This window comes from Anser anser, assembly GCF_964211835.1.
Source record: "Anser anser genome assembly, chromosome: 2".
Classification (NCBI taxonomy): domain Eukaryota; kingdom Metazoa; phylum Chordata; class Aves; order Anseriformes; family Anatidae; genus Anser; species Anser anser.
Genome location: NC_139721.1, coordinates 94,807,438 through 94,818,517, shown reverse-complemented (window position 1 = coordinate 94,818,517; position 11,080 = coordinate 94,807,438). Strand labels below are relative to the sequence as shown.

General features: G+C 40.1%; 1 protein-coding gene across 2 annotated transcripts; it reads right to left on the bottom strand.

The window, feature by feature from the left end:
* Positions 1 to 1,074: 1,074 nt before the first annotated feature.
* Positions 1,075 to 9,264, bottom strand: EIF1B (eukaryotic translation initiation factor 1B). Of its 2 annotated transcripts, XM_083826572.1 has the most exons (5): positions 9,167 to 9,264; positions 8,895 to 9,068; positions 6,973 to 7,136; positions 6,183 to 6,284; positions 1,075 to 5,583 (listed from the first exon to the last, which is right to left on the bottom strand). In XM_083826572.1, the coding sequence occupies exons 2-5, from the start codon at positions 8,923 to 8,925 to the stop codon at positions 5,539 to 5,541; spliced, it is 342 nt and encodes a 113-aa protein (XP_083682698.1). In that variant the 5' UTR covers positions 8,926 to 9,068; positions 9,167 to 9,264; the 3' UTR covers positions 1,075 to 5,538. The 2 variants fall into 2 exon arrangements, with proteins under 2 accessions (XP_083682698.1, XP_083682699.1); XM_083826573.1 differs by lacking the exon at positions 8,895 to 9,068 and having other exon boundaries at positions 9,167 to 9,249.
* Between the last annotated feature and the right edge of the window lie 1,816 nt (positions 9,265 to 11,080).

The following is an 11,080-nucleotide window of genomic DNA, read 5'->3' as shown; positions in this document are numbered from 1 at the left end:
AAAACCACTAGCAGACACGTTTTTCTATAACGCTGCAAATTCTTACCTAAAGACAGGGTAGTTAAGGAAGGAAAATATTCTTCCCCGTATTCCATGACCTTTTTCATACTCATTTCTTAAATTCTCTTGAAGAATTTATGAATTGATTTAGAGGCTACTAGTTGCTAAAGGAACCTGTACAGTGGCTTTGTTCTGGCTTCAAGTCATAATCCAGATCTCTGCTCTGACTGGCAGTCCTTGCAGGACAAACAAGTATCAGTTTGCAGGGCCATCTTTTTCACCAGTGTTACCAAACACAGATGTGTTACAGTATTTACTGAAGTGCAGCCTGTCATTCATCTGGAAGAAACCCCACCACTTGAGTAGCTCTCTTTTGGAGAACGGCTGAGACTAACTCCTCTAAAACAAAGTTCCCCCCTGTTCGATTTTTTCAGAATTCCTGGGTATGGACCATTTTTTAACCTTTCTTACTACATAAATACTGATGCAAAAATCAGAATTTATTAACATCATTTGCTGGGTCCATCTAAAAGAACAACCTTCTAGTTCACATGGTGGACAGCTACCAACACAACTGTAGTGCCTCCTCTTTCATGGAGTTCAATGTTCCATCATGATATCAAAGACTTGTCTTTCCATACTGTACGAACAGTGCTGTTTCCCTGATTGGGAGAGGGACCACAAACAGCTACAACTAAACTCCATCTTTGAGGAGCACGGCCAGTCTTCCTGCAACCACGGCTGCAGAATTCAGCTAATCTAAGCTTGGAGAATTGAGCCTAGATTGGTTTTTTGTTTGTTTCTGCTTTGTTCTGCATAATCACGGCAACGATGGTTTAACATAAACCAAAATATTTTTATCAGTCCCTGAATTAATTTCAGAACTGTGATGTCACATTTCACAGATGAAAGGCATTCTAAAATAACAGACCAAACTTGAGCACACATTAATGGCTTCATTTTAAAACATTGTGCATTTTGCTTATTTAAGAAAATGGATGATCCTCTTCTACCTACAATTTTAGACCTCAAGCCAACAGCTGTCATCTTATTTTAGAATATGATCATCCCAGAACAAGTCACAATATTTATTAAGTCAGTTAACATGGCTTATGGCAGAAATTTAAAGGAAGAAATAACATCTTTTGAAGTAATCAGATGGTCAATTACAAAAGGATCACATACATCTCCATTCAGTTACACTTCTAACTTCCACCAAAAAAAAAACCAAAAACTTCTTAATAGCATAAAATTACATTTGCTTTAGAAAAACATACATAAAACAACATTGGTACATTTTATTTCAAAAGACTGTTGTATGAACTCTCTAGCAATACAGGTTAAGACTTGTTCATATCACAGGCATGTAACAAAAATTAAAAATGCATGCCAGAAAGTATAAATCCTCTTTTGATATTTTTTCATATCAACTGGAAAACAGTAGGCATGGAGCATCTGGAAAGCAAACAAGAAAATATTCTCTTATTCATCTTAAGAATTTTTGGACTGGCAACTGTCAGCTTCCATGTTGCTGTGCATTTGGGACATGCTCCTGACTACACCAAATAAAGATATATGGAGAGTCTTTGGAGGATGGCAGATCCTTACTACGATAATACACATAACCCTCTAAGAACATTTCCAGTTTCCTAGCAACAGCAGCACAGTAGAGCAACATTCAGTGACCCTGTAAATCAACCCTGAACACATGAAAAGCAACAGTAGCCACAACTGTACCCCAAATTAATCTATAAAAGGCCTGTCACGTTCTTTAACTTGCTAAATACCAATCTCATACACACTTTCACATAATACTGCTGAGCCACTTTAACCAGGGGTGTCACACGAGTCCTATACACTAAAGCCATCCAGAAGGATTAAGGGAAAGAATTGCTGACTAAAACTCAAATCATCTCTTCTGCCCTATACTGTAAGATTAGAATAGTACAGTCTGTAACATTGCAGCACATTAGGTAAGTGCTTACACAAACTATAAACAGGGTACGGTTTTACAGCAGTCTACGCTGCCTACATAATCTGTGCTTACTGGAAGGTTTGTGAATACATTATGCATCTTTAGGGCAACTGCAAACTGACTGTAATCAGGAGGACAGAATAGGATAAATGCAGAACTGATTTTTTTTAATATTTAAGCTTCAACAAGGGTTCATGATTTCAAGTTTTATAATGGGCTTAGATAAATTTAGAACCAAGCTCTAAAAGCTGTAATTAAACTTCCTTGAAAGATACACAAACAGGAATGGCAATGTTAGTGGTCATTCAGTCCAGGAGAATCTAAGTTAATAAAATAGATTTAAGACAAACTTAAGTCCTGATAAGCTTTTCCACTCTTCTCCCCACCCAGCCCCTGCCTCCTACCCTCCGTCCCCAGGAGTTCTCCAGAATAAAATGCTTTTTGTTTAGGCTGTGCAAAGAACATGACAAATTTGGCAGACCACAAGTGAAGGTCAAGTGTCTGATAATTTACACAAGTAGGAAGTTTACATACTTAAATCACCACATCTCATCTTCTACAAGTACTGACTGCTGCCAGTTTCAGAAGCAATTGTCTCATTGCTCACAGCTGCATTAAATAGGCTCTAAAAATACAATTCAAAAAATTGATGCAACAGCTTACTCCAGTTTATTAGCTGAAAGCCAGCTGCAATAGCCTAACATACCTATGTATATCAAGGTTATGAATTTGAAACAACAGTCCATACACTCAACCAGAGCTAGTGATTAAGCCTAAATATCACTCAGGAGGCAGTGCTGGAGATTTGGAGTACATATGCCAACAAAAAGAAACAACCACTTTGTCATCCAAGCTTGCACACTCTCAATCCTTATCACTGGGTTTTAGAAGTATTTTCTATTACTAGCTCCCTTTTCCTGTCTCAGCTATTATGGGTGACATACTATCTTATTTTCTAACTTATTTTGAAATATTTGGAAAGATTGAAAACTGCCTTCACTGTGGAAACAGGTCTTGCATAATTCTTTTCTAAAGTCTCATGTTTTCCAGCATTCTTGAAACATCGGCCTGTATTTCAAGTAGGCTGAGCTCTGAGAAAGATTTTTTAGTATTACATAATAGAATATGAAATTGTAGAGGCCTTTCCTCTGTAAAATGCAGAGATTTGTAGCTAACCTTGAGCCCAATCTCATCAAGACACTATTCTTATTTAAAAAATATGTAAGAAGTTTCTCTTTCCTCCTCTAAAAGATGAGGTTTTGTTCACTGTCACAAATCCCATCTATTTAAACTCAAAATGTACTGCTTGTTCTCTCAATTTTGACCTTCAAAGGTCAAAGCACAAAACTCTACCACTACAGCACAAAAATCAAGCTCCCTATCAACTCAAGATTCCTCCTATCAGAAAGGACTTTCAAATGAAGGGAAAGGTTTTTTTTCTCCTCATTTCAAGTAAAATGACTACAGAGAAATGACTCAAGCTTCGGTAGTAAAAGTTAATGGAACATCATCTGAAATGAAGACTGACTCAGTAACACGTGAGACTTGTTAATCTCCAGCTCAAAAACCCACTAGAAGTATTCATGTAGTACCACTGAAATAGAAGACAGTACTGCTTTTTTTTTCCCTATTGGACAGGAGAACAAGCTTTAAGTGTCTTTCTGGTATTTGATAAAACAGAGATCATTAAGTGCTACGTATCCCCAAAGGATTAATCATTTTAATGCTCATGAATCAGGACTAGGCAAACCTGTGGTACAATGACTTTATTCCACTAATACGCTAAGACTAGCAAAAGACTTATTCTTTGGATTTTAGTTGTGTGTGCTGACATTTTGTTTTGCTTTCCTTCCTCATCCTGAGTACATTATACCTTAAGAGTTTACTGTTTTCTCGAACACCCTGCTTCTGGAACAGTACAAACTGTAACACGAGGAAAAAATTGTGGAGAGACTGGACACTGGATTCTTACAAGTAGAATTACCTAGACAAGAGAGTACAAAGTTGTCATATGAATGCTCTATAATGCTTCCCTAATTGTTGTTAGTGACATAAAGGTTCATATCTAAATTAATCTAAATGAATTCAAATGAGTTAAAATTTAGCATTTGTCTAGAAAGGCAAGTCTCTGAACATGAAAGAGTATGGATACAGGTGGTAAAAACTAATGTTTTGCACATTTCTTGACTACTTAGGTAGTCAATTTTTTTCCTGAATAAGCTGCTAATAAGTCTCAGTAGTAAAGAAATCTTTCTTCCTTTACAAGGAATACATGACACAACAAGACTTTTTTTTTTAAAAAAAAAGCTCCCCACTATTCTTACGGTTTGCCAGCTCAGTGCTATTTCAATTGTTTCAGAGAAAATTTCCATGTCTACCTCACAACAAAGAAAGGAGCTTCATGTTTGACCAGGTAAAAATCATTTCATTCTGTTAAGAGTCTTATCTTGCAAGCAGAATACCAAACACTGACAGCTAACTAAAATGAGGAGCTTGGTATAAAAAAAACTATTATAACTTCAAATAACACCAAATTAATTGCTTGCTAGAAAAGTAGCCCAAATCATCTTTCTGTAGTAACACCCAAACCCCACGGCAATAAACCTCCATGTTAACCATTAATCACAGTAAGACTTTTCAAACTTGGAAAAAAGTTTAGTGTAGAGCCTGTTCCCTCTTTTACTTCTGCAGCTAACATTACCAGCTAATTAAAGTACTCTGCTTGCCAACATTAAATGCTCAGTCATTGCAGAAGCCAACTCAAGATCCTTCTCCTTCACTAGCAGAAGAGATACAGAATTCTACGTACTTCCTTCAAATCTTTTGGCAGTAGCATCTAAGACCTAGATGTTTAACATGCTCTTAGTAACAGCAGCTTTAAGTATTTCAGCTTATGTTAGTCCTATTATACTTAACACTACCACTACTACAGCCACTGTAGTAAATTTTGGAGAGAAGATTCAGTTACTGAGCAAACAATGTCTTACCACACTGCTACCAAGATATGCCTACACAAGAGACTTAAAGCTCTAGTCTTACTGCTACAGCATAAAATCGCATCAAGCTAATCTACTAATTAGCTAATACTTCATCACATAGATTTGTCAATTTATTCAATAAGCACTGAGATGTACTTGCCACAAAACAGTTTTAGCCATTCTGTAGCAAGGCTACTATACTAGTTTAAACCTTAAGCTAAAGCATTTCAAGATATTCCAGAAAATACATGAATAAACTTTTTTTTTTAAGCAACACATACTATTTTAAGACAACTCACACAGGTAAGTCAGATGAAGAAGAGTAAAACTGAACAATCATCACTAAAACATTTCCATTGGAAATGTGCTGAAGTTCACAACTGTCTTCATTACCACCTTACTGAAGTTTTCTTATGTGTTTCTAGTCTACACGCCACACATTTCACATAGTCATGCAAATCTGAACCAGATTTTAAACATTCAGGTAACAGGGAAGTCCATTCACTGCAAAGATTCATTTTTCACAGAAGAGCCAGGCTAGGTAAGACCAAATACTGCAGGATTCTTCATGAGAGTACAGGTATTTTAGAAACCATGAACTTTCAGTTGTTCTTCCTTGACAATGCCAATCTAAAGGAAAAAAGCAACATATTTCAGTAAAGCTTACATGTTTATAGAGTGTTGTGATATCAAATTACCACAATCTTTTACTTTGATCAAAGAAACTGAAATACAGTGTATCCTCAAGAAAGCAGCATTCTGTTTCCAAAACATTTCTGGGTCACACAGAAGAATTTACTATTCAAAAAAAGAAAATCCTATCAGATACTGCATTTGTTCTGTAGTCCTAGCAATTAGTCTTTGACAGTTTAGAAACTCTCCACCATGATTTACACTAGTAAGCGAGTGGCGATAGCCTCTTTCCTCTATAGTAGTTTCAGTCTCAAAATTACTGTTTGCAAACACTTTATTTTACAAATAAAGAACCTGAATTGTACTTCGAGAAAACAAGTAGTATGTTGTAGCAGGGTAAATGCACTCTAAGGCACTTTGATTCTTATTGGAGGTTTACTCTCATCCTACAAGTGCTGCAAGTGTCAATTTACTTTTTGGCTGCAAGCATAAAGGAAGAGTGGACATCTGCTTAATTAACATCAGTGGTCACCTGTTACACTATTGCTTTCAGACAGGTTCAGAATATTGCAAGATGTTTATCTTTAGTCTCTCACCTCCAAAAGGAATTGGCAAATGTTCTTCCTCTGGTCACCTTGAAGCTGGATAACTTCACCGTATTCAGGATGTTCAATCACAGTACCATTACAAGCAAATTTCTAAAAAGAGACATTCATATTCTAAGACATTGAATGTACATTATGATTTTACTTAGAAAGTCTTTTCTGCTTTTCTTTTTCTGAATCTTGTCACAGAAGCTGCTTACTATATTCTGATGTCAAGCAAGGCAAAGGCATGATCTAGTCTACACTAGTTTTGAGAGTAAATGGAGTATGTCTGGTAATGCTTACAGAGACTAACCAAGCTGCTGATGGTAAATTCAAGCAAAGATAGGATTAGCCACCATGGAGGAGGAACTAGCCAATGCTCATTACAAGAATGAAAAACCAAGGCTTAAGATACAGTCTTTCAACTCTGGATTACTTTAAAATAAAGTATTTTCATCCTAGCACAAGGATGACCTCTACTTCAACAGTAACCCACCAATGAAAGAAGCAGGAATGCAAAAATAGTTCTACTTCGAACTGATCTTATTCACATCAACACCCAGAATATTTTTCACTTAATTCTTTATAGGATAGAAATGTTTAGCTGTTTAGCATGAAGCAATGTCACTGGACTCCAAGAGGAATTTTGAGAAAGACAGGGAAAGGGATCAACCTGAATATGGAAGTGATGTACACTGACAAGAATGAGATAAAACAACCGTTCTGTTACTTAGCATTAATAGCTATCATACTCCTTTATATAGTACCTTTATTCTTAAAATCAAATCAAGAACTTCACCTTTTTGAAGGCTTTCACAAGTTTCTTCTTATCATAGTCATCTGCAATTCCCTGAACGGTTGTTAGTGTCTTTCTTCCGTTTCGCTGTTGGATCCTTATATGAATGTAATCCTCAGTCCCTGCTGGGAGTAAGTCGTCACCCTTTGTTGCATCAGCAAAGGGATCTGCAAGAAGAAAATGATTTGTGTAATTCCCGTGCAAGAAAAACGCTCAAAAACTATCAGACAAGTTCCTCACCTCCCAAAGGTTGGTCTTTAGGGGTTAACTTTGCCATTTTCTCCCATTTTAGAACACATTCTACTTTCTTCTATATCTGTATTATGCCTTACCTAGCCTACTAACTCACCACAGCGCTCTCATGCATCTAGCTGCTTTAATACCTTCCTGAACATGAACAATTGCCAGCTACAGTATTAATTGACTGCACTATTTCTTGTAAGCCATGAATCATGAAGCTCTGCATGTGAAAAATGGTTTCTAAAGAATGCTAAGTGCACATAAGGTTTTAGACAGCCATATACTTTTTAAGTAAAATACAGTTTGCAGGGAGAGGTCATATCTTTTATCAGATAACTGGTTTAGAAAAATAAAAGAGCTCTTGCAAACACACTCCTGTACAAGTTCAGAAATCTTACACTCTGACAGCTACCGCACTACCAGCTTTTTAAGCCACCAATGTAATTTGTAACTCATAACCTAAACAAAACACAGCAACAGAAGTTAACAGATGACTGCAGCTGTTTCTAAACCAGCACTGTTCTGTCAGTCAGTAGTTTTAGGCCAGAATTGTAACACAGTTCATTTATACTTCAACTACAGAAAGGTCCATTCTCAAATGCTTCCAAGCTTAAGTATATCTAACATTTAAAACTGGAAGGCACTGAAGAAGAAAGGTTTCCAGGTTATACTTCTTGTTCTCTGTTCTCTGCAAAAGCTTATTTAATACTGACTCTATTCTACCTGATAGCCCTACAAGTTTCCTAATCAGTAGCTCCTCTAAATAAATCTTGAAGCATGAACTGCTTTGTTTTTTTTTGTTTGGTTGGTTGTTTTTTTTTTGTTTGTTCTATTAACATACAAAGTAATTTTTGGATACTAGTCAGAACCATATTGAAGAGCCTCATACACATGAAACACAGGTTCAACATTTGTGCAAGCTACGACTTCCTGAACTTCCATCCAAAACACAAATCCAAGAATACTAATTAAGTTTTGCCATCCACTTAAAACAAACATACCAAAAGAATAAAACTTCAGCAGAAAAAGGAATGGAATTAAAATTTCAAATAAAAGGTGTAAGAAAAATGGAGCCTTGACACAAAGGTGGCTTGACAGAGTTTAGGATTAGGTTGGAGATGAGCCAACACTGTAGGTGTTAACACTAGATAACTTAAGAGAAATCCTGTGAGCTAAACTCCCAAATGATGATTTACATAACCTCCTACTATGTCTCCTATGTGCACAAGGCCAGAGTTAAAATTAACACAAAAAGCTTGACAACATTATCTTACAAAGTCTTTTTTGCTTGCTTCTGTTGCCTACAGATAAGAAAGTTGGAGAACCACAGCCCAGTAAGGTAAACTTCCATGCTAATACAAGAGAAATAACCTACCACCCATACAGCTCGATCTATACAAACAGTATCATAGGTAGGGCATATATCAGGTTTTGGGGCATTAGCAAGGAAAAGGCAGTCTTGCAGCAAAGCAAGGCGCTTTTTTAATTGGAGCAGAGGTATTAAGCAGAAATTTCCCTTCCCTGACACCATACCCGGCCTCCCTTTGCCCACCTAGACTTTAAGACCTTGGGGGCTGCAGCCACCAGCGAGCCCGGCTCGGGGTGCTCCCACACACCCAGGCAAGCGACGGGCCGGCGACACACAAGACGGGGGGCAGGAGCAGGGCGGCAGCGGCTCCCCTTACCGAAGGACTGGAGGTTCTGGATAGAGGACATGCGATTCTGCGGCGGGAGGCTGGCGCAGCGGGGAAACGGCCGCGGCTGGCTCCGCTCCGGTCACGGCTCCGGCTCCGCAGCGCCGCCGGAGGTGGGGAGCGGGGCGGGGAGGGATAACGAAAGGAAAGGGAGGGGTAACGAATCTGCGAGGGAGGCGGAGGGAGGAAAGACTAAACGCGAGAGCTAGGAATAGAGGAGCGGTGAGAGCCGCCTGCCCACGGCACGCCACCCCACGACATACCAACGGGTAGCAGCCGCCCCATCTCCCCCTAAGATAGCGGTTCGCCCCCCCGCTCTGGGTACTTGATGGCCACCCCCGCCCCCGCGCTGCGCCGTGGGAAAGAGAGTCCCCCCGCGCCCCGCGGCTGGAGAGCACGCAGCGCCGCGGAGGGCCGAAGGACTACAGTGCCCAGAGTGCACCGCGCCGAAGTGGCTGCGGGAGCAGCTGGCGGCTGAGGAGCAGCCCAGGTGTTGGCGGTGTGCTTGTGTTCACAGCTCAGTATGTTCCCGAGGAGGGCACGGGCACCTGGAAATAACTGGTCTGGACGCCCACTTCCCCACAGTATAAGCCCCTGGTCACGGAAGCCTCTCGTTATTGAGGCTGACTAACTTTTGGGGTGCCCCCATGGGGTTCCCTTTGTCTGGGTGCCTCTGGTTTGGGTGCTGCTGTTTCTTGGGTCTCCCTCTGTGTTTCCAAGGTGGGCTGACCTTCTAAGCTGTCGTAGAATTGGGGTGTTTTTTCTTTCACCTTACCACTCCCCATTCAGACAATTTGGGAATACAACCTCTTCTTCAGGCATACCTTCCTGGACAAAAAGATGTTCAACGTCAGGGGTGTGTTGGGGGAGACGGTCAGCACCACACAAACCACCTCCTCACGTGCTCCTTCCCTTGTTGGGGCTGCAGTGGTAAATGCTTGCATTTAAACCTCTGCCTTGAAAAGATGTGCTTGCATTACAAAGCTTGCCAGTCCTCAGGAGGTGATTAATGGCTTTGCAGATGTACAATAACCTAGTTGCATTGGCATGCCTGCCAGGACCGATATTTCTCCCTCTCTCCCTCCCTTCCTTCCTTCTTTCCTTTCTTCCTTCCCTCCCTCCCTCCCTGCATTTTGCAGGGAGGATTTCCTCTTTCCCCTGGGGGAAGCAGGGTGATTTGTCATGGAACAAACCCTCTACCTACCGTGTGCTGCCATCACTGAAGCCTTTCACTGCAATATGGCTTGCAGAGAAAGGTTGTCTAAGTCTTACCCAGGTGTCTGCAAAGTGCATTATGGGGACAGCAATGGGAGGATGGGGAGATGCTAATTACAAGGCTTGTGGTGCCTGCTTCAGTCACAGAGGCATGCTACAAATTTGAACAGCATCTGTGGATTGAGGATGCCAAACTAGACACAGAGAGACCTTCTGGGCAGATTGACCAAGCTCAAGACACCCAACCTTAGGGACATGTCCCGAGGAGGTCTACAGCACCTCTCTCAGAGAACTTACATTACTACTAACATGGGTAATTTTTGGCTCTGATGCGGTTTTGCCAACACTAAGACTCTATGCAAAATGTTGTTATATCTTTCGCTCACCCATCATCATCTGATGAAACTTTTTTTCCCAGCAGCAAAGCAGGCCTCCTGGCACCCCTTTTTTCTCCCAGCTCATAGTTTCTTTACCTTGTCTGGACCACTACCACTGTCTCTGTAAGGCATCATGATGAAATAGATCAGCAAACTGTTTGGGGTTATAAAAACAAACTCAAAGTTTAAAACCTCAACTCCACTTCACTTGCATAATACTGCAACAGTTCTGCTGGGACAACCAAAGAGGACAGAGGCTGGGACAGGCTGTGGATGAGAGGACAGTGGATCTTCAGACAGAAAACGAAAGTCTAAGTGTGCAGGCTTAGGTGAGTTCTTTGCTCACTGCAGAAGTCCTTGTGCTTACTTTGAACCTTTATACATTTTAAATAGTTTCGTACTTGTAGTCCTTAGTAGGGTTAACCCAGGCCCATGGGCTCATGGTGCAACTGTGAGATTTATTGTACAGTTTACAAATGAGAGATTTGGTGTCTGGGAAACAACAAAGCTGGTTTATAAGTTGAGAAGATGTGACTTCGTTGTCCTGACAAAATCAGAACAACCAGTTCTTAAGTGCAAACCTTG

What these genes read in the sequence shown, in the direction of transcription:
- EIF1B (XM_083826572.1), bottom strand. Translation starts at nt 8,925, where the DNA reads ATGTCCTCTATCCAGAACCTCCAGTCCTTCG. An exon ending in CCAGAACCTCCAGTCCTTCG is followed by an intron (nt 7,137 to 8,894) that starts GTAAGGGGAGCC and finishes TTCTTCTTGCAG; the next exon opens with ATCCCTTTGCTGATGCAACA. An exon ending in TTGTGAAAGCCTTCAAAAAG is followed by an intron (nt 6,285 to 6,972) that starts GTGAAGTTCTTG and finishes GTCTCTTTTTAG; the next exon opens with AAATTTGCTTGTAATGGTAC.